This window comes from Lytechinus pictus, chromosome 3 (assembly GCF_037042905.1).
Source record: "Lytechinus pictus isolate F3 Inbred chromosome 3, Lp3.0, whole genome shotgun sequence".
Lineage (NCBI taxonomy): Eukaryota > Metazoa > Echinodermata > Echinoidea > Temnopleuroida > Toxopneustidae > Lytechinus > Lytechinus pictus.
Genome location: NC_087247.1, coordinates 36682165 through 36708801, shown reverse-complemented (window position 1 = coordinate 36708801; position 26637 = coordinate 36682165). Strand labels below are relative to the sequence as shown.

The 26637-nt window shown below is 34.8% G+C and overlaps 1 protein-coding gene across 3 annotated transcripts in view; it reads left to right on the top strand.

Annotated features, from left to right (window-relative positions):
- LOC129257331 (glycine receptor subunit alpha-2-like) overlaps positions 1-22682 on the top strand; it is a 31220-nt gene extending 8538 nt beyond the window's left edge. The window contains exons 3-10 of one of the 3 annotated variants that reach the window (XR_010293067.1): positions 2263-2330; positions 3061-3278; positions 7210-7292; positions 9855-9989; positions 13177-13406; positions 13839-13928; positions 19514-21603; positions 21873-22682. Coding sequence is in view for 2 of the 3 variants with exons in the window: in XM_054895631.2 (XP_054751606.2) it covers positions 2263-2330; positions 3061-3278; positions 7210-7292; positions 9855-9989; positions 13174-13406; positions 13839-13928; positions 19514-19816 (1130 nt within the window). In the remaining variant the exon portion in view is untranslated. Of the gene's footprint in view, positions 1-2262; positions 2331-3060; positions 3279-7209; positions 7293-9854; positions 9990-13173; positions 13407-13838; positions 13929-19513 lie in introns of all 3 variants that reach the window. The other 2 variants (XM_054895631.2, XM_064096952.1) reach the window with 2 other exon arrangements.
- Positions 22683-26637: the final 3955 nt, after the last annotated feature.

Sequence of the window (26637 nt, the reverse complement as noted above, 5' to 3'; positions counted from 1 at the left end):
CTTTCCAATTCTTTCTAGAAGATGTGATGTTCATTGGAGCAAAAAGATGATAGATTTCCCACTTTGCCTGGGGTGAATTTTGTGCTTAGATCGATGTTGGGAATGGTCACTTATAGCAGTTTTGCATGCATCTTAAGGCGACCGCACACCTTACGACTGGTCTGCGACCCGATTTCAGAATAAAATGTAGTAGAATTTGATGCTAATATTGAGACTTGGAATATCTTACTGTGTAATGTTCTAAATCATCGTACGAATACCTATGATCAACTCTGTGACTATGGTACCACCCTTCTTAGAATAAAAGCGAATTTAATATCTAGTCGTAATGACGTCATAGCAGTCCTACGATTGGCTACGATTTGGAACTAATTTGGCCTTTACTCCAAAATAAAGGCTTGCAAACTTTCAAAATTGTTATAATATTATTCTTTCAATTAATTTAAACCTCAGATAAAATGATATGTTCCATTCACATCTTCAGAAAATGAGCAAAATGCGATTTGTTCCAAAATCGGATCGCAAACAGTCGTAAGGTGTGCGGTGGCCTTTACATGTTTTAACAAGGTGTTTCCCAATAGAGAATACATTGTAGCTTCGCAAACTATAGTTATACATGAAATTATTATGGTTCTTGGCGTTTGAGATAGCAATAAGGCTGTTAGCTTTATTGCCATTAACCCGGGGCCATGAACTCTTGAAACAACTAGTTATGATCAGCTGGGCGCAGCTATTTTCAAAAAAACTTATATTCGACTTTGTTTTCATACCTTCTATTCACATTTGACAAGAAAACGTCATTTTTGACTGGAATATAATAGTAAGATAAGTAGATTAAAAACTCTTTGATATTCAATATTTCAAAAGTTATTGCTCGATATTCCTCATTATCGCAAAGTTCATGTCCAAAGACCAGTTATTGATTTAACGTCCTAAAGAGCTAGAGTGATATGGTAGTTTCATTGATCTTAATTGATATTCCACCATTCCGCCCGGTACCATATTATCCAATTACGCTAACCATTGAAGATCGACTGATATCTGATATTTCAAGGTCGATATGCAGGTGGAAACAACAACGATTGTATTATAATTATTATATTCCAATTTTCAAAATGGTATATCACGAATATAATTATTTCGTTTTGTACTATAGATCTTACTACACGCAAGTCGTATAATAAACAGTAATCAGTGGTTTTCGTAATAATATGCTGGTACATGTAGGCCTACTATTTACATCACACGGTGTACCGTGAAACCCCTGCACTAATATTTACGTCATTGACGAAAACTACAGTTTATCGACCTTGTCCATCTAAGTATATTCTTGCCAAGGACAATATACAGTTTAAATACATTTTTTTATTAAAGACATATCATAATATTGCCTAACAATTATATAATCCTGATATATATATATATATATATATATATATATATATATATATATATATATATATATATATATATATATATATATATATATATATATATATATAATCATCTAAATATATGATTTGCTCTTTAAAATAACATAATATTTAAGGTAAAGAAATAACGTTTGTTATTGCATGAATACTATTGTGACATCAAAAAGCGATCTGAATACACTTAATTTATTTTTTGTATACTCATAGAGCTCCGTGTGCTTTATTGCTCATCTCCATGCATTTTACCATTCAAATTCTTCTATATTTATCTTGATTATGGTATAGGCCTATTTTGCGAACTATTTGTAACTGCAATTCTTATTTCTGTACGTTTGACAAATCTGCAATTGATGTTGTTATTCATAAGAATAGCAATGATAAAAAGTATCACTTTCATGCGTATTCCTGCATGAAGTCTGCATCCTTAGATTCTGTCCTGCTCTATCTACTTCATTGCAACTTCTATTGTAAATTTAGTATACCCAGTATCTTAACTTAAGTTTGTATGCATTTTAGTGATGTTTGATATTTTAATATAACAGGACCGTGTTGAAAAACAATGCATTTTATCTGAACATGTTATCATGTATAAAGATGTTTTGATAAATAAATAAATTTAAAATATATATATATTACAATATTGATAAGAGAGTTTGCCCATTTTGGTCCAGCTAATTTCAACAAAGCTGATCAACCAGTACAAATCAAACTCAGCAGTGAATCTAAATCAAAGCTCATCAACCGATCCAAATGTTACTGGGTAACCATCCTATGGTATCATATTCCCCACGAAAGCCAACCCTTTAATGTTTGTGTCTGGACATTTCAGGTCCTCCAGTCGAGATACGGGTAGGACTGTATGTCGAGAGTCTGGGTGCTATAGAAGAGAGCACGATGGTACGTATGTCTGATTTCAGATCATCTTTCACTGTGATAGTTTGTTTCGAATGATATAAGTTATTCATTCATTCAAATCATTCATAAATACATAAGCATTGCTCATTCATTTTTGTCTGACTCATCTTTCTCGTGTATCAACATCCACTACGAGCATGACAGTCATGCGTCGCGTCAATCTATCCAGCGAAATCAATGCTTATTTTCAAATAAGTATTTTTTAACAACTCCCAGCTTTCACAATATACGCTAGTTGCGAAACAAATATCATTATCATATTGGCTATCTTATATTCCTTATACAGTGTCGTAGATTGTTTTAGTTTAAAATGTACTTCCTCGCATTATAAATCCCCATGTCTGTATATAAAACGAATGAATGCGTCGATGTAATCTTCAACTTTCCGCCTCGTTAATTGTTCAAAATAGGCGCGGATGGGGTGGGGGGGGGGGGTGAGTGGGACTTGCCCCATGAAGCTTTTTTTTTTCGTTTACTCGCCAATATTTTGGGCTGAGTTGCGCATATATTGTTTTGTGAAAAATAAACGAAACTTTTAAATGTCATAAGTTTCTTATCGTAGATCCTATTTTGATGAAAGTTCAAGTTATGCTTGTTTGATTTTTCTCTTCTGATTCAAATCAGCATTTTTGGGGGGTAGACTTGACCTTTGTAATTATGATCTTAATAAACATTGATTTTTCAATCTAATTTTATTCTGGATTTTCACCAGGATTTTCGTTTGACGCTGTACTTTCGGAAGCACTGGAATGACCCTCGACTTGCCTTCAATAAAACACACGAAAGAATATTCGTGTCTAACGACGGGGATATATTTTGGTCCCCGGACCTCTACTTTCTTTATGAAAAAGGTGGTCACGCACATGACATCACCGTTCCTAACATTGTGACGACCATTCAACCCGATGGAACAGTTTTTAGAAGCACAAGGTAAGATTCTGGTAGGTTTATGGACCTAAGGAAGGCGCCACGGTATTATGATAATAATAATGATAATAAATAAGGCATTTAGGAACGCTATACTTATATCACAGCGTTTACACTGTAGATCAATTGGCAACATTTAAAGGCTTCACCTCTACTTGATACAAGCCAGTTTTCAACTGTTTCTTAAATCTATGAAGAGAAGTTTCAGATCTCAATGTAATGGGAAGCTTGTTCCATTCTCTTGCTGCAGCAACAGTAAAAGTACGTTCACCAGCCTTGATCCGGGTTGCCTGATAGATTAGTCGATGAAGATCTATATACTTGAACGCACACCTTCTCGTTTAGGATTGTGAATCCGGAGGGCCCCCTTGATATACATTGATACATGATCATGAAATGATTTATACACGTACAAGAGAATCTTAAATAATATTCTTTGTTTAACTGGTAGCCAGTGTAATCCCCCTCATTAATGGAATAGCATCATGCCTACGGTCAACTTTGTGAATAATGCGTGCTGTCCATGCAGTTTTGCAGACTCTGTAGTCGTCTGCATCCGAGATAGTACATGACTACTTACCGCATGATGACATGCATCTACTCTTATGTACTTTCGTATGCGACATAATATTTCTTAATTGAAACCTAACATATTTACAATAAAAATCAATTTGCTGTGTCATAGACATGTTAATATCCAAATATACACCAAGACTCTTGATTGGGGTGGATGGTAAGACTTGGGATGTACCAATATCAATAAAAATATTATGTAAACCACGAAGGTTATACGGTGAACCTACTACCAGAATGTGCTCGCTCAACCATGAAAATGCAAAAAGTTCGGAAGTGTGTGGTGATAAAACTGATGGATGATAAAAACAACAGCAATTAAGTCACATTTGAAACCGAATTTGCCCCCATTATTCACTTAATTACCCCCTCGAAATGAGGATGTGACATTCAAAAATGCCTTTTTTCACACTTTGATGCATGCTCACTCATCCATGAATAAACATATCGATTTCATTTTTTCACAGAATTCTGCCCATAGGTTGGTAAACATAACTGCCCAATGACATCGCTAAAGCCTTGAAAAAAAGTTACACCATATTGAATATGGGGTCACTTATTCTTAAACATATATGCACCCATAGTGTACACAATGTCTATGAGAGAGGAAGTCAAAATTTTAACAAAAATGAAATGAGGGTTTGTTTCATGGACGGTTTTTGTTACTTCTGTCAGCAATTTTTTTCATGAAACTTCGCACATAGCTTTAGATTAACAGTATCCAAAAGGCGCGCACACCAAAATAATCATTTGATATGGCACAGAGTGGGGCCAAGGCCTTAAACTTTCTTCTCATTTGCATAATTTTCGAATATTGTGTGCTCACTGAAGCATTAGAATTCGGGATTTTCATAAAAATCAAATCAAATGAACGATGCAAGGATGTTTGTGACAAATATCCATAGTTAGCAATTGCATTTTTTCCAATAACCTAAAAAAGATCTAATCGCATTCTACATGTTCATTCAGGCGTGAATATTTAATTAAACGCATTTGAATCATTGAAGCATGTTAATTGGTCATGAACTTTACAAAAAAAGTTGAGGAAAGATCATTCCAGTTACCAAATAAAACAATACTTGCCTATGATATTTGACATTCGTATTTTTTGCTTTCATTAAATGTTCATTGATCCGTGAAACGATGAATATTGTTGAAGATACTCTTCCCAAAAATAATTGTCATCATATTCGATCATTTTTATCGATAGAAATGTGTTAAAAATCCAATTATAGAAAATTGTGACTTGTGTTTATTCAACCGTGAAATTTAGCACAAACCTTGTATCGCCTATTAGAAAGTACCTTTTACGGGCCTTCTGACTATTTTTCATGATGAGAATGTGGAATTCGTTCCAATAAATTGGAATCGAAATCATGATATTTGGCTTGTGATTTCTGTGACAAGTGACAATTTTGCCTTCTGGCGGTGCTCACTGAAGCATGACATAAAATACGTCCATGACATTTACTCAGGGGGTAGCTTATAAAATTACCTACACGCTCATGTAAAAATATATTAAAATTAAAAACTCGCATTGGTTCGGAAATTATGGATGTTTGTTTAAGGGGACTTACTTTTTTTGTTGTGTATAATTATATGCAGACTGATGAGGACCCCAGCACAAACTATTTTCCGACATGTGATCCGTGAGCCTACGACAAGCAATCTTCTCCAATACCTTCCCAAGATAAAGGGGAAAAAATGGGCAAGAACTATGCGATGTCGTTTTTTATGAAAAATTGTGTGTTACTACCATCTAAAAATAAGCTCCTTTTTCGAAATATTTCTTCTTCACTTGAACACTTCCCCTATTTTGTCCACTTTCATTTATCTTGTATCATGAGGGGAGGAATGCTCCTTGTATAGCACCCCTTGTGGCGACGCCCTTGCATGACCATAATCAACGGCAATCAACCTCTGTTTAATGTATACTGTAAACATTATGTTACCATTCGAAGCAACTTCAGAGATTTGTTTGCAGAATGATTAAACAAATTATAGTTGCTTCCTTTTGTCAATGGACCAGATTATATTACTTATACCCCGAAATGGGACCACCGTAGTATACATGCATCTTTGGCTTTTATGTGCAGCGTATACTATATGCAAGACTTGTATCGATTGATCCACATGATGGAGGAGAGGAAAAAGAAAAAGAGGGGGAGAAGAGAGAGAGAGAAAGAGAGGGGGGAGACCGGGAGGGAAAGAGATGGGAGAGGGAAGACGGGATGCTTTTAAGAAAAGTGAAAGAAAATTAAGACAGAATCAAGGATATGTTGGATATCACTTTCGGTTATGGTCAGATTTTTTTTCGTGTGTGTACCATTATTTTCCTCATCAAATAGACCAAACCTTTATGGTAACACAGAGGTATAACACAGTACGGAGAGAATTGTTTCCTTAATTATTTAATGTGAAATTTAATTATGACAAATCAACGTTGACCTTATGCACTATTGTCCAGTTACATAGGTAATGGTATATGCGGCAATTCTACAGTTAAAGGATAATTATCTGATTCCCCTCATTTCCTGTTATCTGAATGGATTAAACGAAGCGTTCTCAGAACCTACCTCTCTTCATGCTATTGATTTCTTATGGGAAAAATAACAGATTGGTGACCTTAAAACTCCTATCGCTTGAAGTACAACTAATAGCATTTCATTGATACCTTCTGATTATCATTTATATACGAATTGTGAACTTCCTCTAAAGCTGATGCACATTATGGCCTACAATTAAGCAGAGCATATAAATAAAAATGTTGTTATTGTTTTTATTATTAGTATTATTGTTATTGTTATTACTGTTGTTGTTGATATTAGTATTCTACTACACCGTAATACTATCATTATTAGCAATTTATCATATTTAATATAATAGTTGATTTATTTAGAAGAAGAAGAAGTAGAAGTATTGGTAGTAGTAGTAGTATCATTAGTAGAAGTAAAAGTAGTAGTAGTAGTAGTAGTAGTAGTAGTAGTAGTAGTAGTAGTAGTAGTAGTGGTAGTAGTAGTAGTAGTAGCCAGTAGTAGTAGTAGTTATGTCGTATAGTAGTATCATTGTAATTATCACCAATCCTCATCATTACTATCGTCACCGTCAATGTTGTTATATAATTATATTGATTGTTGACAATAAGATAGTTTTATGTTGCATGTAGTATATTCTAATCAATATATCGTATTATTGAAAGCGAATTAATTCATTTAAGATGATAATTACACTACTTAATTGTATGATATACTTTTTGTCAAGCATATTTTAAATTTAAAAAAAATGATCAACTCATTCATGTTTTATGGTGAAGTTTATATTTTTATACTTTTCACCGTCTCTTGTCATGATTTTTCCTCAGGGTCACATTAACTTCAGCTTGCTTCATGAGTCTACATCGTTTTCCATTTGATTCTCAGAGGTGTTCACTAAACGTTCTGAGCTGTAAGTATGATTATATTTGATTAGATTTGATTAGATTTGGCAGGGATCTGAAATAAAATGAAATGGGGCGTCGACTCCTCAATCTTGTTTTCATTTACAATTCCTAATAAAACATCCATGATACAAAAAATAATTTGATTACAATATGATTTTGAAAAAAAATGAATATGTTTAAAAAAAATAGTAAAGTATTCAATGGCTAAGCACAATAAATTGGAAAAAAGATTTCTGCGAAAAACACAAAAGTGATGGAACCTGAATTAAAAAGCATGACTTGTATTTCTTAGGTCCCTTAAAGATACGAATTGTATAATGATAATTTCACTGTTTTTTATAAAATAAAATACAGAATTATCCCAACACTGTTTAGACTGACTACACATAATTATACAGTTACAAGGTAAGAAATAGGATGTGTAACGGATAATAAATAAAAAAAAGACAGACACTGTGATTGAACTAAGATTAAAAAGTTATATTATTGTTTTAACAGTGGACTGTGGGCATGAATAAAAATGAAAAAGCTGATGTGAAAGAGTAAAAGAAAGAGAGAGAGAAGCGGGTCTGCAAGTCAATCAATGTTGAGATGAAACGTAATTGGAAAGCATTATGTTTTTTTTATAATACCTATGCAAGCTTTGGGGTACCTTTAAGCTGACATCTAATGAATTCCGGAATTCAGTGCCAATAAACGTAAAGATCTTATTTGCAAAAACGTTTATTGTCAGGGGAATGTAAAAAGAGTCTGAATGTCTTCTTGGGTACTCACTTAAGGAGCTGTATTTTATAGTGATATGAATGAATTTGAAAAAAAAATGTTTAGCAATTCTTTTGCATTGATTGTATTTAAACAAAAAAATGTCCTAATATAAAGAAAAATAAAACATATTTTGTTGGCTTTGAAAATAGGAGTAGTGTGGTAATAAAAACTTTTTTTTATATATAATACGGAATTATTTTTTTAAAACAAGAAGAGTATGAACTTTTGAAGCGTTTCCCCAAGCAGGGATACCGAAATTAAGATTAGATAGGATTAAAGTAGAATATAAAATTAAGAGAGTTTGAGATGGGAAATTATATTTTAATCGTTTATTGTTCCGATATTTTGGGAAATAGTTTACATGCTGTCAATGTGAAATTTCCCAGATAAATTTTCACTATAGTAATTCCTAAAAAAATAGTGAGGTGACTTTTTCAAGAATGATGTCGTCAATGAATAAGTCGGCAGGTAGATTACTAATAGAATTGCTAAATAGCATTGGGTTTTCAGAAAATTGATTTGTTTGATTCAATCCATTGTGAAATATTTATTAGTTCCGTATTTGTAGTTCTGATGAGAACATTTGGGTGTGGGTCAGATAAAAAACATATTTTAGTCATCTTCAAACAAAATGAACCAAAGTAAGCGAGAATGATTCTGAATATCATTGATATTATTAAGAAAAGTAAAGGTCCGAGTAAACTTCCAGAACTCCACAGTTAAGGCTTTGTTGTGGAAATTTTCATCATTAAGAGAAACATTTTTTTTTCTATCGATCGAATCTTGAAACCACTCCAAGGCCTTGCCTCTTACGCCATAGTGAGATATTATTTTTAAGTATATTATGATTTATGAGATAAGGTAAACTCTGGCCTTAACTTAACGGAATAATGTTTCAGGGCAGATTTCTATAGCAAAGCATAAAAAATAAAAACGATGCAAATTTCACCAGTTATTGAACTTTAAAGTCAGCAACATTTTGTGAATACATTTATATGCACTTCGTCATTAACATCAAATAGATGGGGACATGATGTCATGTCCCCACTTTCCTTTTTCTTACGTTATTACATAAAAATATATATTTCATGTCTTCTATACATTGTGTGTACGAAATGTCACTCTTGTAACAAAATAAGTAGCACCAGTGATTATCATTCACATTAAATCAGCTGTCAATCCATTTTTTCACTCTTAGTGGACAAAATTTGAATATGTATCATTTGATGTCACGAAACATAATCGTCAGCTTGCTCATTGCGTACTCATGAAGACATGCACTGTTTCACCGAAAGGCAAAAGTTTAATCAATATGCCATAACTTATTCCTTGCCCAATTTTGATCAAATTTTCTGTTTTTTGTTTACTGATTTTACTTAATCTGTTCAAATCGTATTATTTTCATCCTGGAGTCTCCCTTAAGAGTTCAATAATGGACATTCATTTTAACTACTATCGGTGTATATGTGTTTTGATTTTCTATGATAATAAATCAATGAATTGATATATACTTTCGTTTTTTAATGTAGTATTTTACAGGGCTACTTGAAATATAATGTGAATTTCTACCGCAATTTCTTTTGGAAACTGTGATGCAACTTGCTCTCTGAATAGTCAAGTCTAATATTTAATTAGAACAAAATACTAATTGTGTGATTAGATCGTTTTGTTACGTTGTGACTTCATTCACGTCACCATAGCAATTGATGTATGAAACAGAAAACTAATTCTACAAAATATTACCAAGGATTTGAATTTCAACCTGTCCTTAATGCATATCATTCTCATTCATATTTTTGCAGACAGTTACACGACAAAGGATATGATGCTAACAATTAAGGATGAAGATGTCGAAATCCCGAAAGAATTGATTATTCCTAGTTTTGTCCTGCAGTCGAAGTGGAACACTAGTGGGAGTGTCTTGAATTTGGTTACCGGTAAGTCTGGTATACTCCAGTGATCTTCCCTCTTATATAATATACAAACATGTGATTCTTATAATGGTAGAGGCCTAGAGGGGAAGTTCCCCCCATACTCAAATAAAATGAGTCAAGAAATCGTTCTTTAAGCAGAAAGGTGCTTTTGAGTCATTTTCCTAAAGCAGAGGGAGCGAAGGGGGCATATGTCTGAAAATTAATTCCACGCAATCCAGATATTTACTATATGTATACATGTATAGTAGGTGTATCTGAAAGCTGTATAACACATTTCTTGTTGTTTTGATATTTGTATACGCCCATCCCACGGGACGTATTATGGTATTACACTCAGTGTCCTTCTGTCCGTTCGTCTGTCTATCCGTCCGACCATCCGTTAACCTTTCATTGTAAACGCGATAACTTCAGTTCAACTTAACCTAGGCTCATATAATTTGGTGTGTATGTTACTAGCATGGATCACAGGAAGCCTATAAATTTTCAGGTACATGCAGGTCAAGGTCACAGAGACATATTTTCATCTTACCCTTCTGAAAGTCCTTGAAAATGCGACAACTTTAGTTTAACTTAACCTACAGGCTCATACAATTGGTGTGTATGATACTATAGCATAGATCCCAGGAAGCCTATATAATTTTGAGGTCAAAAGGTCAAAGGTCAAGGTCACAGTGACATGTTTTCAACAGGCCCTTCTGAAGTCCTTGTAAACGCGATAACTTTAGTTTAACTTAACCTAGGCTCATATAATCTGGTGTGTATGATATTAGCATAGATCCCAGGAAGCCTAATGAAATGAGGTCAAAAGGTCAAAGGTCAAGTCGCCACCATCCACTTTTCTTGCTTGACCAATAACTACATTTTTATTTTTCGCGTTACAGGCGGGCATATTATGTGCTCACCCCAGCGACACTGTTGTTTTACAGTTATATCAATGGACTAAGAGTCCTTTTGACCATACTTCTTATCTAATATCGTTTGCTTTAATATTTCATTACGCGCAATCAGCGTTGATATTTCTGAAACTTCAGAAAAAATATCAAAGATACTACTTTGGAAGAAAAAAAATCATTTCATGTGTGCTATTGAACTCTTGTGAGATTATGCGAAATTTTTTTCGTAAAGACCCACAACGATTTCCCAATTTAAAATCTGATATACGCCTTGAAGAATGTGTGGGGGAACGAGGCAATACAAATGTACTTTTAGCGATGATTAATGCACAATATTTTTGAAAATTTGCAAGTGATTTAATCGAACAAGTAATGTAAATCAATTTTGTAAACCAGTAATGTTTTAATAAATATTTGTGTGAAAAAGAGCCATTCAAAATATGAAGAGAAATGTGATTTGAATTACGAGGTTGATTAATACAAAAAGTACCACTTTTTGTCTCGCCCACCAGAGGTGAAGGCGAGACTTAGAGATCCAAATGTCGTACGTCGTCCGTCCGTCGTCCATCGTCCGTCCGTCACAAACCTAATGATAACTCCACAACCGTAAGTCGCTTTTCAACCAAACTTGGATGGTAGATGGACTTTGGGGACCTGCATTTTATGCTGCAGTCGGAGGTCACATGGTAAGGTCAAAGATCATTTTCAGGTCAACGTTAAAGTTTACATGCAAGTCAACGTTACATGCAAGACTCTTAGAGTCTCTTATGACACCTAACTCCGCAACCGTAAGTCACTTTTCAACCAAATAACTTGGATGGTAGATGGACTTGGGGGACCTGCATGTAATGCTGCAGTCGGAGGTCACATGGAAGGTCAAAGGTCATTTTCACGTCAATGTTAAAGTTTAAATGCAAGACTCTCTTATGACACCTAACTCCGCAACCGTAAGTCACTTTTCAACCAAATAACTTGGATGGTAGATGGACTTGAGGGACCTGCATGTAATGCTGCAGTCGGAGGTCACATGGAAGGTCAAAGGTCATTTTCAGGTCAATTTTAAAGTTTACATGCAAGACTCTCTTATGACACCTAACTCCGCAACCGTAAGTCGCTTTTCAACCAAACTTGGATGGTAGATGGACTTGGGGGACCTGCATGTTATGCTGCAGTCGGAGGTCACATGGTAAGGTCAAAGGTCATTTTCAGGTCAACGTTAAAGTTTACATGCAAGACTCTCTTATGACACCTAACTCCGCAACCGTAAGTTGCTTTTCAACCAAACTTGGATGGTAGATGGACTTAGGGGACTTGCATGTTATGCTGCAGTCGGAAGTAACATGATAAGGTCATAGGTCATTTTCAGGTCAACGTTAAAGTTTACATGCAAGACTCTCTTATGACACCTAACTCCGCAACAGTAAGTCAATTTTTAACCAAACTTGGATGGTGGATGGACTTGGGGGACTTGCATGTTATGCTGCAGTCGGAGGTCACATGATAAGGTCAAAGGTTATTTTTAGGTCGACGTTAAAGTTTACATGCAAGACTCTCTTATGACACCTAACTCCGCAACCGAAAGTCACTTTTCAACCAAACTTGGATGGTGGATGGTCTTGGGGGACCTGCATGTTATGCTGCATTCAGAGGTCACATGGTAAGGTCAAAGGTCATTTTCGGGTCAACGTTAAAGTTTGCACGCAAGACTCTCTTACGACACCTTACTCCGCAACCATATTAGTCACTTTTCAATCAAACTTGGATGGTAGATGGACTTGGGGGACCTGCATGTTATGCTGCAGTCGGAGGTCACATGGTAAGACCATAGGTCATTTTCAGGTCAACGTTTAAGTTTACATGCAAGACTCTCTTATGACACCTAACTCTGCAACCGTAAGTCACTTTTCAACAAAACTTGGATGGTAGATGTACTTAGGCGACCGGCATGCTATGTTACAGTCGGAGGTCATATGGTAAGGTCAAATGTCATTTTCAGGTCAACATTAAAGTTTACGTGCAAGGTTCTTATGACAAGTGTTATTCCATCCCAGTCATTTCACAATGAAGTTTCGATACAATTCTGTTGCGTGCCCTCGCAAATCACGATATTTCTGGTTATGTGGGTGAGTCACAAAATCGCTTTTGCCTTGTTTACAATTTAGGGAAATAGGGCATCCCCACCCTTCAGTACAACAGATTTGAAATAATGCTTCCTTTAATGGTGTCTATTATTTAAAAAAAAATGCGTTTGAGATGCACTGATATGTTTTGTATGTTGTTTCTTTTTCTTGAAGCAGGAAACTATAGCATGGTGACTATTTCCTTCACATTTCATCGTCAGATGCAGTCATTCCTTCTGACTGTCTATATCCCTAGCATGCTTTTGGTCACAGTGGCTTGGCTTTCATTCTGTATCGATGCTGAAGCAGCTCCTGCAAGGGTCTCCCTTGGGATAACAACCGTACTCACCATCACCACTATGACTGCTGGGATGCAGGAATCACTTCCGGTGGTCACTTACGCAAAGGTTAGGTTTTTTGTATTGTTATTAATTGTTATGTTATTATTTTTTATTATCATAAGTATCATTATTATTGTTATTATTATCATTATTATGATTATGATTATTATTATTATTATCATCATCATCATCATCATTAATAATAATAATAATTATAATGCATGTATTGTTATTATTATTGTTATTATTATAACCAGCAGCAGCATCACCATCAAATGTTTAACGTCAGTCATCATTTTATTTTTCATGTAGTTGTTTTATTTTTATGTGTGTTGTCCTTTTAGTAATTATTCTTAACGATAGTTGATCATATTTTTATATCCGTAAAAGATACAAAAGAGAATGCGACAGAAACTTGTCTTGTATTATAGAGTCAATGGTAGCATCCTTTATGCATGAATGGTGATTAAATCACAATATTGGCTTGTTTTCTTTCAGGCTATTGATATCTGGCTAGCAGCCTGTCTTTTCTTTGTCTTTACGGCCTTGATTGAATTCGCTCTGGCTAATTATCTACTCATCGTAAGAGTAAGTTTGATATATAGTACCGGTAGAATTTAATCAAAAATGGTTATAAAACACAAACTTCACACAATACAAGGGACGCCATCAATGTCCACGGTGTCTGCCCTTCAACAATTCGTACTGTTTTGTGAAAGCTAAGTATTCATTAATTAAGATATTTATATAACAGAAAGAAATTACATTTAGATGGATATCACAGGAGCATTGTGGAACATATGTAATTCTGGTAAAGTCCTTGCACGGTTATCTGCCTTCCAATCTACTGACAACTCTGATTAACCCCTGATAATTAAATGTTATAAGTAGAATAGTTCCTCATCAATTCCTACGAATTTGCCGACTAGACGAGAATAACATACCTGGGGGCCGTTTCATAAAGCTGTTCGTAAGTTAAGAGCGACTTTAAGAACGACTGGTGATCCTTTCTTGCGCGCTAAAAAATCGCCAATCATGCAATGGTGTGTACCATTTACTACAAGAAAGGATCACCAGTCGTTCTTAAAGTCGCTCTTAACTTACGAACAGCTTTATGAAACACCCGCCTGGGCATTATAATCCAGCATGGGCGGAAATCTGTCCCGAAAGGTAGGGGGCACCACAGGGGCGGATACAGCCTTCGCCAATAGGGGGGGGGGGCGATTTTTTTTTCAGCCATATGTTAATCCCCGATCGGCCGCTCGAAGATGATTTTTGTTTGTTTCATTGAAGGGGTAGTCCTCATGGTCACTTCTTAGCTTTATTCTTATAAATCAACATAAATATATAATCTCATAATCCTTAATTATATAATGCGAGCGCGAAGTGCTAAAATTTGAACATTCTGGGCAATGTTTGTTATCCTGAAAAAGATGTGTATGCAACTAAACAATTACTGCGAACGCGAAAATGTACCTGTTAAAGACTGCTTGCAGTTAGCAATGAAGACGTTACATATTTCAACAATCAAATAATTTTTTTGAATTTTTTACCTAAAGAATGGAAATTCTAAGCACTTTTTGTAACTTAAACATATAGCTAAAACAATTGATGAGATTTAGACCTAAGAACGAGATATTCTATTCATGTTCTGTAAATCATGAAAAGGATGAGTAATTGGAGGTCATCATTACATTAATAATGCGAGTGCAAAGTGCAGCCAGAAAATGTTTATATACGTTTAATTTGAACTGATCGAAAAGGTAGGCCCTACTTGTTAAGCAGGGGCGGATCCAGCCTTCGCCAATAGGGGGAGGGCGGATTTTTTTCAGCCATATTCTCCCAGATCAGCCGCTCGAAGATGATTTTTGGTTTCTTTGAAAGGGTAGTCCTAATAGTCACTTCTTAGCTTTATTCTTATAAATAAATTTAAATATATAATATCATAATCCTTATTTATATAATGCGAGCGCGAAGCGCGAGCTAAATTTTATAGAAATATTATGTATTTTTTCCTAAAATTTTGAACATTCTGGGCAATGTTTGCTATCCTGAAAAAGATGTGTATATGTAAATGAATAATTACTACGAACGTGAAGCGCGAGCAGAAATGAACTGATGGAAAAGATACCTGTTAAAGACTGCTTGCAATTAGCCATGAAGACGTTACATATTTTAGAAATCAAATAATGCGAGCGCAAAGCGCGAGCTGAAATTTTTGACATTTTTTCCTAAAGAATGAAAACTCTAAGCACTTTTTGTAATTTAAACAGATAGGTTTAATAACTAAACATTTGATGCGAGAACGAAGCGCGAGCGGAAAAAAAATCGAGATTTAGACCTAAAAAAGGCACACTCTATTCGTGTTTTGTAAATCATGAAAAGAATGAGCAATAGGGGATCTTCCTACATTAATAATGCGAGCACAAAGCGCGAGCAGAAAATTTTTGATATTGTGATCTGAAACTGGATAATTATTTAAATAGAGAACAAGTTGAGTATCTGAATAAACATGCGCGCGCGTGTTTCATATTTAGACCTAGAATCTAGGCATTCTAAATACATCTTTTATCATCAAAATCAAAGCCAGCGCGAAACGCGAGCTATTTGATTTTCCGTTCTGAAAAAAGAGTCAATTTCAGCTCTATATTTTAAGCATTTTGTAGGAAAATTGTGAGGTGGATATGGATCGCACTTAATAAAGAGCTGATATTATTATTACTTTGAGTTTTGACATAGGACCGGGACATCCTTACGACATATGAAAATGATGACTATCTTCCTGTTCCTCTTGCTAAGCGCGAGATGAAACAAAAGGGACAATTTAATTATTAAATTAATATCTTATTCATTAGTGCCTATAATGATGGCGCTAAATCTGATGATATTATGGCCTGAAAACTGGACATTTAAAGCACTTTGTAATTATAAATAGGATACATCAGTTAATATATTTTAACCATTAATGCGAGCGCAAATCGCAAGCCAAAATTTTTGATAAACTGTCATGAAAAGGGGATTTTAAGTCGTTTGTTGTATACTCCATATTTAGACCAAGATAACTCACCAATCAAAATGCGAGGGTGCAGCGCGAGCTGATACGTTTTGACAATCAGACCTAAAAAGGGTATTTTGACAACTTTATGGAGTACACGAAAATGATAGGTACCTGATAATCAAAATTTGCGAGCGCGCAGTGCGAGCAGAAATGTTAATAATCAGACCATAAAACTGACATTTTTTCAGAGCACTTTTTAAAAATTAATTTGTAAATCACACAAAATAATGAAATTTCCGATGTGAAATGTGTAATGTATATTGACTTTCAAACTTGATATTCAAGCTCCATATTGAACAATCACCTAACAGGCAATGCGAGCGCGAAGCGCGACCGAAAATTTTATGTAGTGACATGAAAGATTATTTTTATTTTCCAAGTCTTCCCCTCATCTTACTTTATTCACTCTGGAAAATTTGACAAGCAAAAAAAAAGGTTTTCACCCAAAATGTAAGATCATTTAGTCCAAAATACATGTATTATTTTGAATGTGAATGATGCATTTTTTCCATCATAAAAGACCTAAATAGTAGGGGGGACATTTGATATTGTGTCCCCCCTACTATTTTTGGTAGGGGGGACACGTCCCCCCTGTCCCCCCTGGGATTTCCGCCCATGTAATCCAGGATGTATGTATGTATGCGTGTATGGGTGTATGTATGTATATCAAAGTTTTATGACGTCACGGATTTATAGAATTAAAACCAAATAAAAAAAAAAGAAATGAAACATCGTATTTGTCGAATTTCCTTGAATATCTGACCAATTATATCTTGTAAAATACCCAGTATATGACAGAATCATAGCGCTTGTGTTTTTTTTTTGCTGTGCCTCTGTGCATGTAAAAAGATATCCCATGGAAGGAATGATAGGGGTGGATTCATAAAAATTTGTATGTTATTTAAACGTTTCTCACGAAAAGTTACATGAATTATATAACAAATGCAGCATATCTGATACATTGATATGTGTAGATTGATAGATATTGATTTCTCCAATCTATTTTAAGAATTCACCTACCACTTTGATAAATGCACTTCAAGAATCAACAGATCGTTTTCACATAGGCGGATCCAGGGGCCCGAGGGGCCCGCCCCCCCCCCCTCCAAAAAAAAAGAAAGAGAAGGGAAAAGGGGAGAGCAAAATGAGAGGAGGAAGACGAGTGAATAAAAATAGGTGAGGGGAAGACTTGGAAAATATATAAAAAATAAAAAATCTTACATGTCACAATTTATTTTGGGGGGGCTTGCGCTTCGCGCTCACATTGCCTGTTCGATGAGATATATTTCTTGCTCAATAGGCTAATATGGAGCTTAAAATCAAATTTTAAAGTCAATGCACAAAACATAATTATTTCAGCTACGGGCATCGAGCTTTCCTTATTTTGTTTGATTAACAAATTCATTTTAAAAAAGTGCACTGGAAAATGGCCGTTTTATGGTCTGAACATCAACATTTTTCCCCTTGCACTGCGCGCTTGCATTATTCGATATGCCCAGTACCTTCGTGTATTCCATAACATTTTTTAAAAATATCCCTTTTCAGGTCTTATTGTCGAAAACGTATCAGCTAACGCTGCGCGCTCGCATTTTGATTAGTTATGGTAAGTTTTGGAAAGTTATTTGTACTTCTGTATTCATGTAGCAAACTACTTAATGTACCCTTTTGATATCAGTTTATCGCAACTTTTGGCTCGCGATTTGCGCTTGCATTAATGGTAGAAATATAATTAACCCATGCATCCTATTCCTAATTATAAAAGTGCTTAAAATATCAAGTTTTCAAGCATTAATATCAACAAATTTCGCGCACTCGTTAGGCTTATTAGATTGATAAATAAGACAATAACATTTTCATGAATTATTCCTAAAAGTGAATCGTCCCTTTTTTCAGAATAGAATATCGACAAGTTTCATCTCGCGCTTAGGAATAGGAATATGAAGATAGTCATCTTTTTTCTATGATGATACAATGTCCTAAGAATATGTTCCGGTCCTGGGTCAAACTAATAATAACAAATATCAGCTTGCGCTTCGCTCTTACATCATTTATTAAGTGCGATCCACATCCACTTAAAATTTTTCCTATACACAGTACTTGAAATAAGGCTTAAATTGACCCTTTTTCATAGCGGAATATCAAATATTTTTACATCGCGCTTCGCGCTCGCATTATTTATCTTCATGATTTAAAAGAATGTATTTAGAATGCCCAGATTCTAGGTCTATTTCTGAAACATGCGCACGCATGTTTATTGAGATACGCAGCTTGTTCTTTATTCAAAACGAGCTTGAATTATCCAGTTTCAGATGAGAATATCACAAATTTTTGGCTCGCGCTCTGCACTCACATTATTAATGTAGGAAGATACCCAATTACTCATCCTTTTCATGATTCACAAAACATGAATAGGGTGTCCCGTTTTTAGGTCTGAAATCTCATTTTTCCGCTCGCGCGAACTCGCATTAATTGCTTAATTATATACCTACCCGTTCATGATTACAAAAAGTGCTTAGAATGTCTTTTTTTTAAGGTCGGAATGTCAAAAATCTTCCGCTCGCGCTTCGTGCTCGCATGATTTAATTGATGAAATATGTATTGTCTGTATGGCTAACTGCAAACAGTCCTTAATAGATCCCTAGCTTTAAGATCAGCCCAGAACGTTGGTCTATTTCGGCTCGCGCTTCGCGCTTGCAGTAATTATTTAGTTACATACGCATCTCTTAAAGTATCAAAAATATTGCCCAGAATGTTACATTTTCAGGACAAAATACATGAAATTTCCCCAAAAAATTAGCTCGCGCTTCGCGCTCGCACTTTTTGAATAGGACTTATAAGAGTATTGCATATTGATGTTGTTTTATAAGAATGAAGCTAAAAGGTGACGATAGGACTACCCCCTTCAAATAAACAAACGAAAATCAACTTTGAGCAGCCGATCGGGGAAATATGTGTGAACCACCCCCCCCCCCTATTGGCGAATGCTTGATCCGCCCATGTTTTCATATGTGGAATTTTGTGCGACTCTTTTTCATTACATCTTTAATGTGTTTGTTTACATTTAACCTGTGTAATAATCTGACTCTTTATCTGATTAACAAAATTCATTTTACAGAAAAAACGAAAAGAAGCAATCGAGGCATTGGAACAATCGCATAAATCATCTTGTGGGGCTAATACCAAACTTGGATTAAGCGACGAACAGCTGATTAGATACCAAGCACAGTATGCTGCACCACTCAAAACCACTCCTGATGTTTGTGATGAAGAAACCCAAAAGACTAAGGTTGTCATTGAGCCATGGACGGCAGATAGAGTAGATTGTATGGCAAGATACATCTATCCAGTTGCCTTCACATTGTTTAACTTCATTTATTGGCCTTTCTACATTTACATCGATGAAACTTCATTCTATTAAGTGAAGAAGTGAAATAAACAATTTAAACATTCACATCATGGTTCCCACTGAGGGGGCGGCCGGGGGGGGGGTGGGTGGCTTAGGGCACTCTCCACAAAAAGTACGACCTTGCAAGAAAAATGAAGAAAAACAAGGAAAAGGAGAAAGGAGAATCATAGGGAAAAGGTTGAATTATATCTGTTTGATTATCATGTCAAAATCGATCACAGAATTATATATATATTTTTTTTCTATTTTATAGATGTGAAATGTTTTATTAGTCGCTTCGCTCGCTCGCGTCTTTTAACAAATTTTGCTTTATGTTATGTTCTGTCCACTCAATTTTATGACTCAATACGACACTGATGATCTTTATGTTCTACCTTCTTTTCAATTCGTTTTTTCTGAGACCTCGAAGGAGTGCCAAACATAACCTCACACTTTCAAAAACTTTGCTTACTCAAATGCTTACCATTTGGCAAATTAAATTGGTATACTCCAGGCTGAAAAAATAATATCTAAATAAATAGTTTGAAATTCAGCAAGCGAAAATGCTGAAAACTTAATCAAACCCTGATAAGAAATAACAAAGTTTTTCTTAATTTTAGATTTAGCAATGTTTTGTGGAAACAGTTAGATTGATGCAGTCATGAATATGCATCAGGAGGGTTGATGATGTTATGTCTCCACTCCCCCCTTTCATATCAGAATCATTTCATATTTATGTGTAACATGTCTGTCGTGTAACAAATTAGGTTTCAGAAGTATTATTTTACAGTAAATTGGTTGTTAATCCCTTTATTACATTCTAGGAGGAAAAAATTTGAATAAGTATAATTTTATATGATATGAAGTATAACAGATTAAGTGGGGAAATGACATCTTTGACTGGCTCATTTCACATTCATTTATCATCATTATTATTATTATTATTCAGTATCATTGTGATCATTAGTGATAGTAGTAGTAGTAGGAGTAGTAGTAGTAGTAGTAGTAGTAGTAGCAGCAGCAGCAGTAGTAGTAGTAGTAGTAGTAGTAGTAGTAGTAGTACATATAGTAGTAGTAGTAGTAGTAATAGAAGTAGTAGTAGTAGTAGTAGTAGTAGTAGTAGTAGTAGTAGTAGTAGTAGTAGTAGTAGTAGTAGTAGTAGTAGTAGTAGTAATCATATGAGTTCTGCGTTACAAACAATACAATGCATGGTATAGAATATGTTAACACAATCGTGAGCGGATAGGCTTGAAATTGATGATGGCCGCATAACTGATCACTTTTGCAAGCGAATCAGCGTTGCAAGTGAGCTAGGTGAGCAAGCTAAATATTGACCTTTTTTAAATGAAAATCTAATTCTGTGATCGATTTTGACAAATATTAAGAATAATTAGATCATATTTTACACTTTTTATTCTGTAATCTGCATGGTCTCTCTTCCTTCCTTTATTTGTGGTTCTTGGTCGTTCAACATTTTAAGAGTACCAAGCTCCCCCAAACCCCTATGCCTATCTGTTCGGTTGATAGAAAAGATTTTTATACTGCAAAAGAAGGTTATCCGGATCATTTGTAATGCTCCAATATACGCTCTCATACTAATTCTTTATTTTTCGAAAACAAGATTTTAAAAATTAAGGATTTATATTCATTTCAACTAGGTCAGTTTATGTATCAATATAATAGCAATAATTTACCTATTGTTTTTCATGACATGTTTCATAAAAATGAGAGCATTCATAAATACCCAACTAGGCAATCAGATGAATTCCATTTACCGCTTTTCAGGACGTTCAAAGCCAAAAATACTTGTATTTATGAAGGCCCAAAATTTTGGAATTCCCTTCATAACGACTTTAAAAATTCCCCCTCTATGTATTTGTCGAAAACAAGATTTTAAAAATTAAGGATTTATATTCATTTCAACTAGGTCAGTTTATGTATCAATATAATAGCAATAATTTACCTATTGTTTTTCATGACATGTTTCATAAAAATGAGAGCATTCATAAATACCCAACTAGGCAATCAGATGAATTCCATTTACCGCTTTTCAGGACGTTCAAAGCCAAAAATACTTGTATTTATGAAGGCCCAAAATTTTGGAATTCCCTTCATAACGACTTAAAAAATTCCCCCTCTATGTATATATACTTTTAAAAGAAAGTTAAAATCTTTCTTACTGAAATCCTATAATCACGTCTAAAAAATACATCATCACAGATTTATATATTTTTTCACCGTTCCTTTTCACCCATGCGCTACTTTGCTTCTGTTTGTCTACACTCCTCTCTCTGTAGCTCATATGCAGTTCTCACATTCATTCCTCACCCCCCCCCCCTTTCCTCTCTCATTCATCCGCTTTCTATCTTTAGTTTCTCATTCCTTAGTTTTTTGCGTAATTTTCGTATATTTTGGTTATTTAATATTTTATTTTAATGATGTCTCCTGTTGGCGATCATGGTTTATATTTTGATTAATTGTATATATAAAATTTATTTCTCGCTTGTCATATTTTGAGGAGCCCACAATATACAACCTTTTTTTCTTTTTAGTGGGATCCTCCATTTTCACAAATTGTAAATCACAAATCCTTTACACAAGATTATTTTGTATGTAACTTTCTTATAACATGTCTTTTTCAAGTTGATTTTATGACCTTGGTATATTTTTTATGATGTCGACTTGTTATGATTGTATTTATTTGATTTATATTTTGTTGAAAATGAAATAAATGAAATGAAAGGAATGCAACACAGTTAAGATAACCCTTTTTGCAGGAGAGAAAATAATCAAGGTTATCATTCTATGGGATGGAGACGAAGATGTATCTGCGGGAGTTAAACCATTTAAATATGTTGATCAATTTATGATTGTCAGATTAAAATCAGAATGAAGCGAATTCTGATTTTCTTGGAGATTAATTGGAGATTTTGATTCATATAAGGAAGCATTCTTTTTTCTTCGGAAAAAGGCCTGCTCCAATTTTACTTGAAAGCTCACTTAGACAAAGTTAACCTTATTCGCTGCTGTTAGGGGAAAGACTTGCTCCTGTACACTTTCCTAAAAAGCTGTGTTATATTGTTAGGCAGTGATATCTTGGTTGCTGATGGACGTACTGATACGAAGCTAACGCGAGCCCCCGATCCAGTGATTAGTGGATGATTGTCAAATGTCGCTTCTGATTTAAGTTGTACCTAAACTTCTGGGGATCGGGTCTTTAAAAATGAACTGCCCCATTTAGACGTAATTACATCAGGTCAAAGGGGCAAAATCCAGACCTTTGTCATCAGGTCAAGTGATAGGGCCCTGGAAACGATTTTTTTGGGTGGGGTGCTGAAGTTAATTTGACAAGCCAAAAAAAAAGAAGGTTTTCACTCCAAATTGAAGGTCGTTTTGGTCCAAAGAAGTTGGACGAGCCAAAAAAGAAAGAAAAAAAGTTGTCACTCCAAACTGAATGTCTCTTTGGTGCCAAGAAATTTGACAAGAACAAAAAAAGGGTTTCACTAAAAAATGAAGGTCGTTTTCGTACACAAAAAAATACGAGCGAAAAAAAAGGATTTCAACACAAAATGTTTGTCTTTTTACATACATTTCTCAAATTGGTCACACCTACCAGAATTCTAGGGGGTGCTGCCAATGAAAAATGATATATGCAGCACCCCCGGAAAAATCTTGGGGGGTGCTTTAGCACCTCGCTTCCCATGGCCATGCCAAGTGATATACGCAATCGTTTACGATATCAAATATGTTAAAGGGATGCTCCCGACTGAAATATTTATATCTAAATAAATAAAATAAAATTCACAGAGCAAAATGCAAAACATTTCATCAAAATCGGATTACAAATAACAAAGTTATTGAATTTAAATTTTAGCAATATTTTGTGGAAATAGTTATATGCACGTCATCATGAATATTCATTGGATTGGCTGATGATGTCACATCCCCACTTTCCTTTTTCTTATGTTATTACATGAAATCATAATTGTTTCATTTTTTCATACATGTGTGAATAATGTGTCTCCTTTATAATGAAATAAGTTGCAGCAATGAATATCTAATGCACCAAATCAGATGTCAATCCAATTATTTCAGTTCTTGGTAGAAAAATCAAAATAAACCTTATTACATATAATAAAGTACAAAAGAACAAGTGGGGATATGACATCATCAAGCTGCTCATTGAATATTCATAAAGACATGCCGAGAACTGTTTCACCGGAATAATGCAAATCTTTAAAATGCCATAACTTTGTTATTCTTAGTCCAATTTTGTGTTTTGTCTGTCTGATTTTTCTTTATCTGTTTAAATCATATTATGCTCAGCCCGGAGCATTCATTTAAAGATGCAAAAAGGGGCTAAATTGTCATGTTTGGGGTTGTATTTTTGTACGAGGACGAATATGTTGAGGTAAAAACTGCAGACTTGTCCAATTACGTGAACGAAAAAAGACTCTGTCCATTTCCCCAGTGATTCCCATTCTAACGAACTGATCATTTACATAATAGTAGGGGCCTTGGAGTCACCCCCATGTTGTCACAAAAGTTCTATATTTTTTATTCATTCATTGTATTTCATTGTACAATGATATTTATATTGTAATAGTAGTAGTAGGAAAATAAGAAATAGTAGTAGGAAAATAAGAAATAATTGTTCATTATAATGTTATCATTTTATATACTATATTATGATTACGTTATGTTATATTACATAATATTATAAGAATCATTTTTTTCATAACTTTATGAAACATAATTTGCTCAGGGCCCATATTATTCCTGGTGCTCGCATTGTCTGTTTAACGAGATATACATGTATAATCCTGTTGTACTAAAACCTCCCGTTTTCAAGTCAATATTCACCAAATATATTTCCTCGCAATTCGAGTTATTATCGTTTTATGTAGTGACATATGCTTCTTTTTCATGACTTCATAAAGTGATTGCCTCATTTTAAGGTCTTGATATAAAACATTTCCTGTCCGTGCTTACGTTCACATTAGTGGATTGGTGAGGTATGTCTGCTCTTTGTGAATTCCTAAAATCAGTCCTTAAAAAAAATATTTGATTAGTACATGATTACAGTGACGACAAGTGCTTCATGTGTTCAGATGTAATTCTAACAAAATCAGCAAGCGCTTGGCACTCGCATTTATTTATTGATTTATTAGATGGCTATGCTGAGATATGTATACTCTTAATGGGTTCCTAAAATATAGTCCTTAAAATGTCCTTGTTTGGGGTCAATATATACAAAAATTCAGCTCGCGCTTCGCGCTCGCATTGTTTGTTTTGCGAAACAGGTACGCATCATGATTACACAAATTTGCTTATAATGTCCCTTTTCAGGTCTAAATACTAAAAATGTTCAGCTCGCGCTACGCGCTCGCATTGTTTGATCAGTGAGATGCATATCCGTTTAATGGCACTGTCCTTAACCTGGTAACTGAGCGCTTCGCGCGCTCACTAAGTGACTCAAATTTTTTGCTGGTGCCCCCCCCCCCAATGCCATGACCCAAGGTCGCAACTGGTTCAGCGTTATGCATGCATGAGAGTTTATTGGAAGAATCAACACAATTATTTTTAACATATTCGATTTTGTTAATTTCAAACAAATTAGAATATAATGGATTTGGAATGTAGACTTTGATGTTTTTCATCAAGCGATAATTAATTCTTCAAATGAATAAAATTTGAAATTAATTATGATTGCAATAGTGATTTCATTGGTTTGAGAACAGCCAGTTGCTTTGTCGTGTTCCTACCTTTTCTTTTCAATTTGTGCCCATGAAGAGAATGACTGAAATAAACTTTGTAAAAGCTAATTGAATACGCTCTCTTGTAATGATAATTATATTTCAGACCTGTAGCTTGGAGGGGGGGGGGGGGGATTCCGGGGATTCCGCGGAACCCTGCCATTTGCCAACACACACACACACACACACAAATCTGGAAGAAACCGGGAAGTGAAGAAGGAAGGAGATGCAAGAGAAGAAGGAAAGGGAAAATGATAAGAAAATGAAGAACAGCGAATGGAACATTTTTTGAAGAAAAAAAACTTAGGTCATTATATGAAACGAAAAAAAAATCGCTTGCTTTGCGATAACGTAGCCTTGAATGAGATAATAATCTAATCAAGAGGACAACTCGCCCACCATTCGAGTCTCTTTACCTCGTTTCAGCGAAATACGGATCCTGTCCATGGTTACAATAAAGAGCTGAATATCAAACATTTCAGCTCGCGCTACGCGCTTGCACTATTTGACTATAGCGAGATGCATATCATATTCCTGAATTACAACAACCAATCGATCCTTGAAATGGTCCCATTTCAGGTCAGTAGGCCTATATCAAAAATCTCAACACTTTGCATTCATAATAATTGTTTATTTAGAAATGCATCCAGTTCATTATTACAAAGGTGCCTTAGAATGTCTCGATTTTAGGACTTATAATCACCCCCCCCCCCCAAAAAAAAAAAAAAAAATCAACTCGAGCTTCGCGCTCCCATCAGATATAGTAACATCGATGTCATCTTCAACATTTCCATTTCTGGTCAGTATATGAAAAAAATCAACTCATACTCCCATTTATTTGTGTATTGAGATACTGTTCGTTCTTTATATATCAAAGCGTGCTTATATCCAGTTTTCGGATTAGAATGTCAACATTTTTCAGCATGCGCTTCTCGCTCTCATCCTTTCTATAGCAAGGCATTCTTTTCATGGGTACAAAAAGTGAATAGAATGTCCCATTTTAGGTCTAAACCTCAAAAAGCTAGCGATTTGCGTTTGCAATAAGTGTTTATCATGTTTATGGGATATATTAATTGTTCTTTATTAAAAACGTGCTCC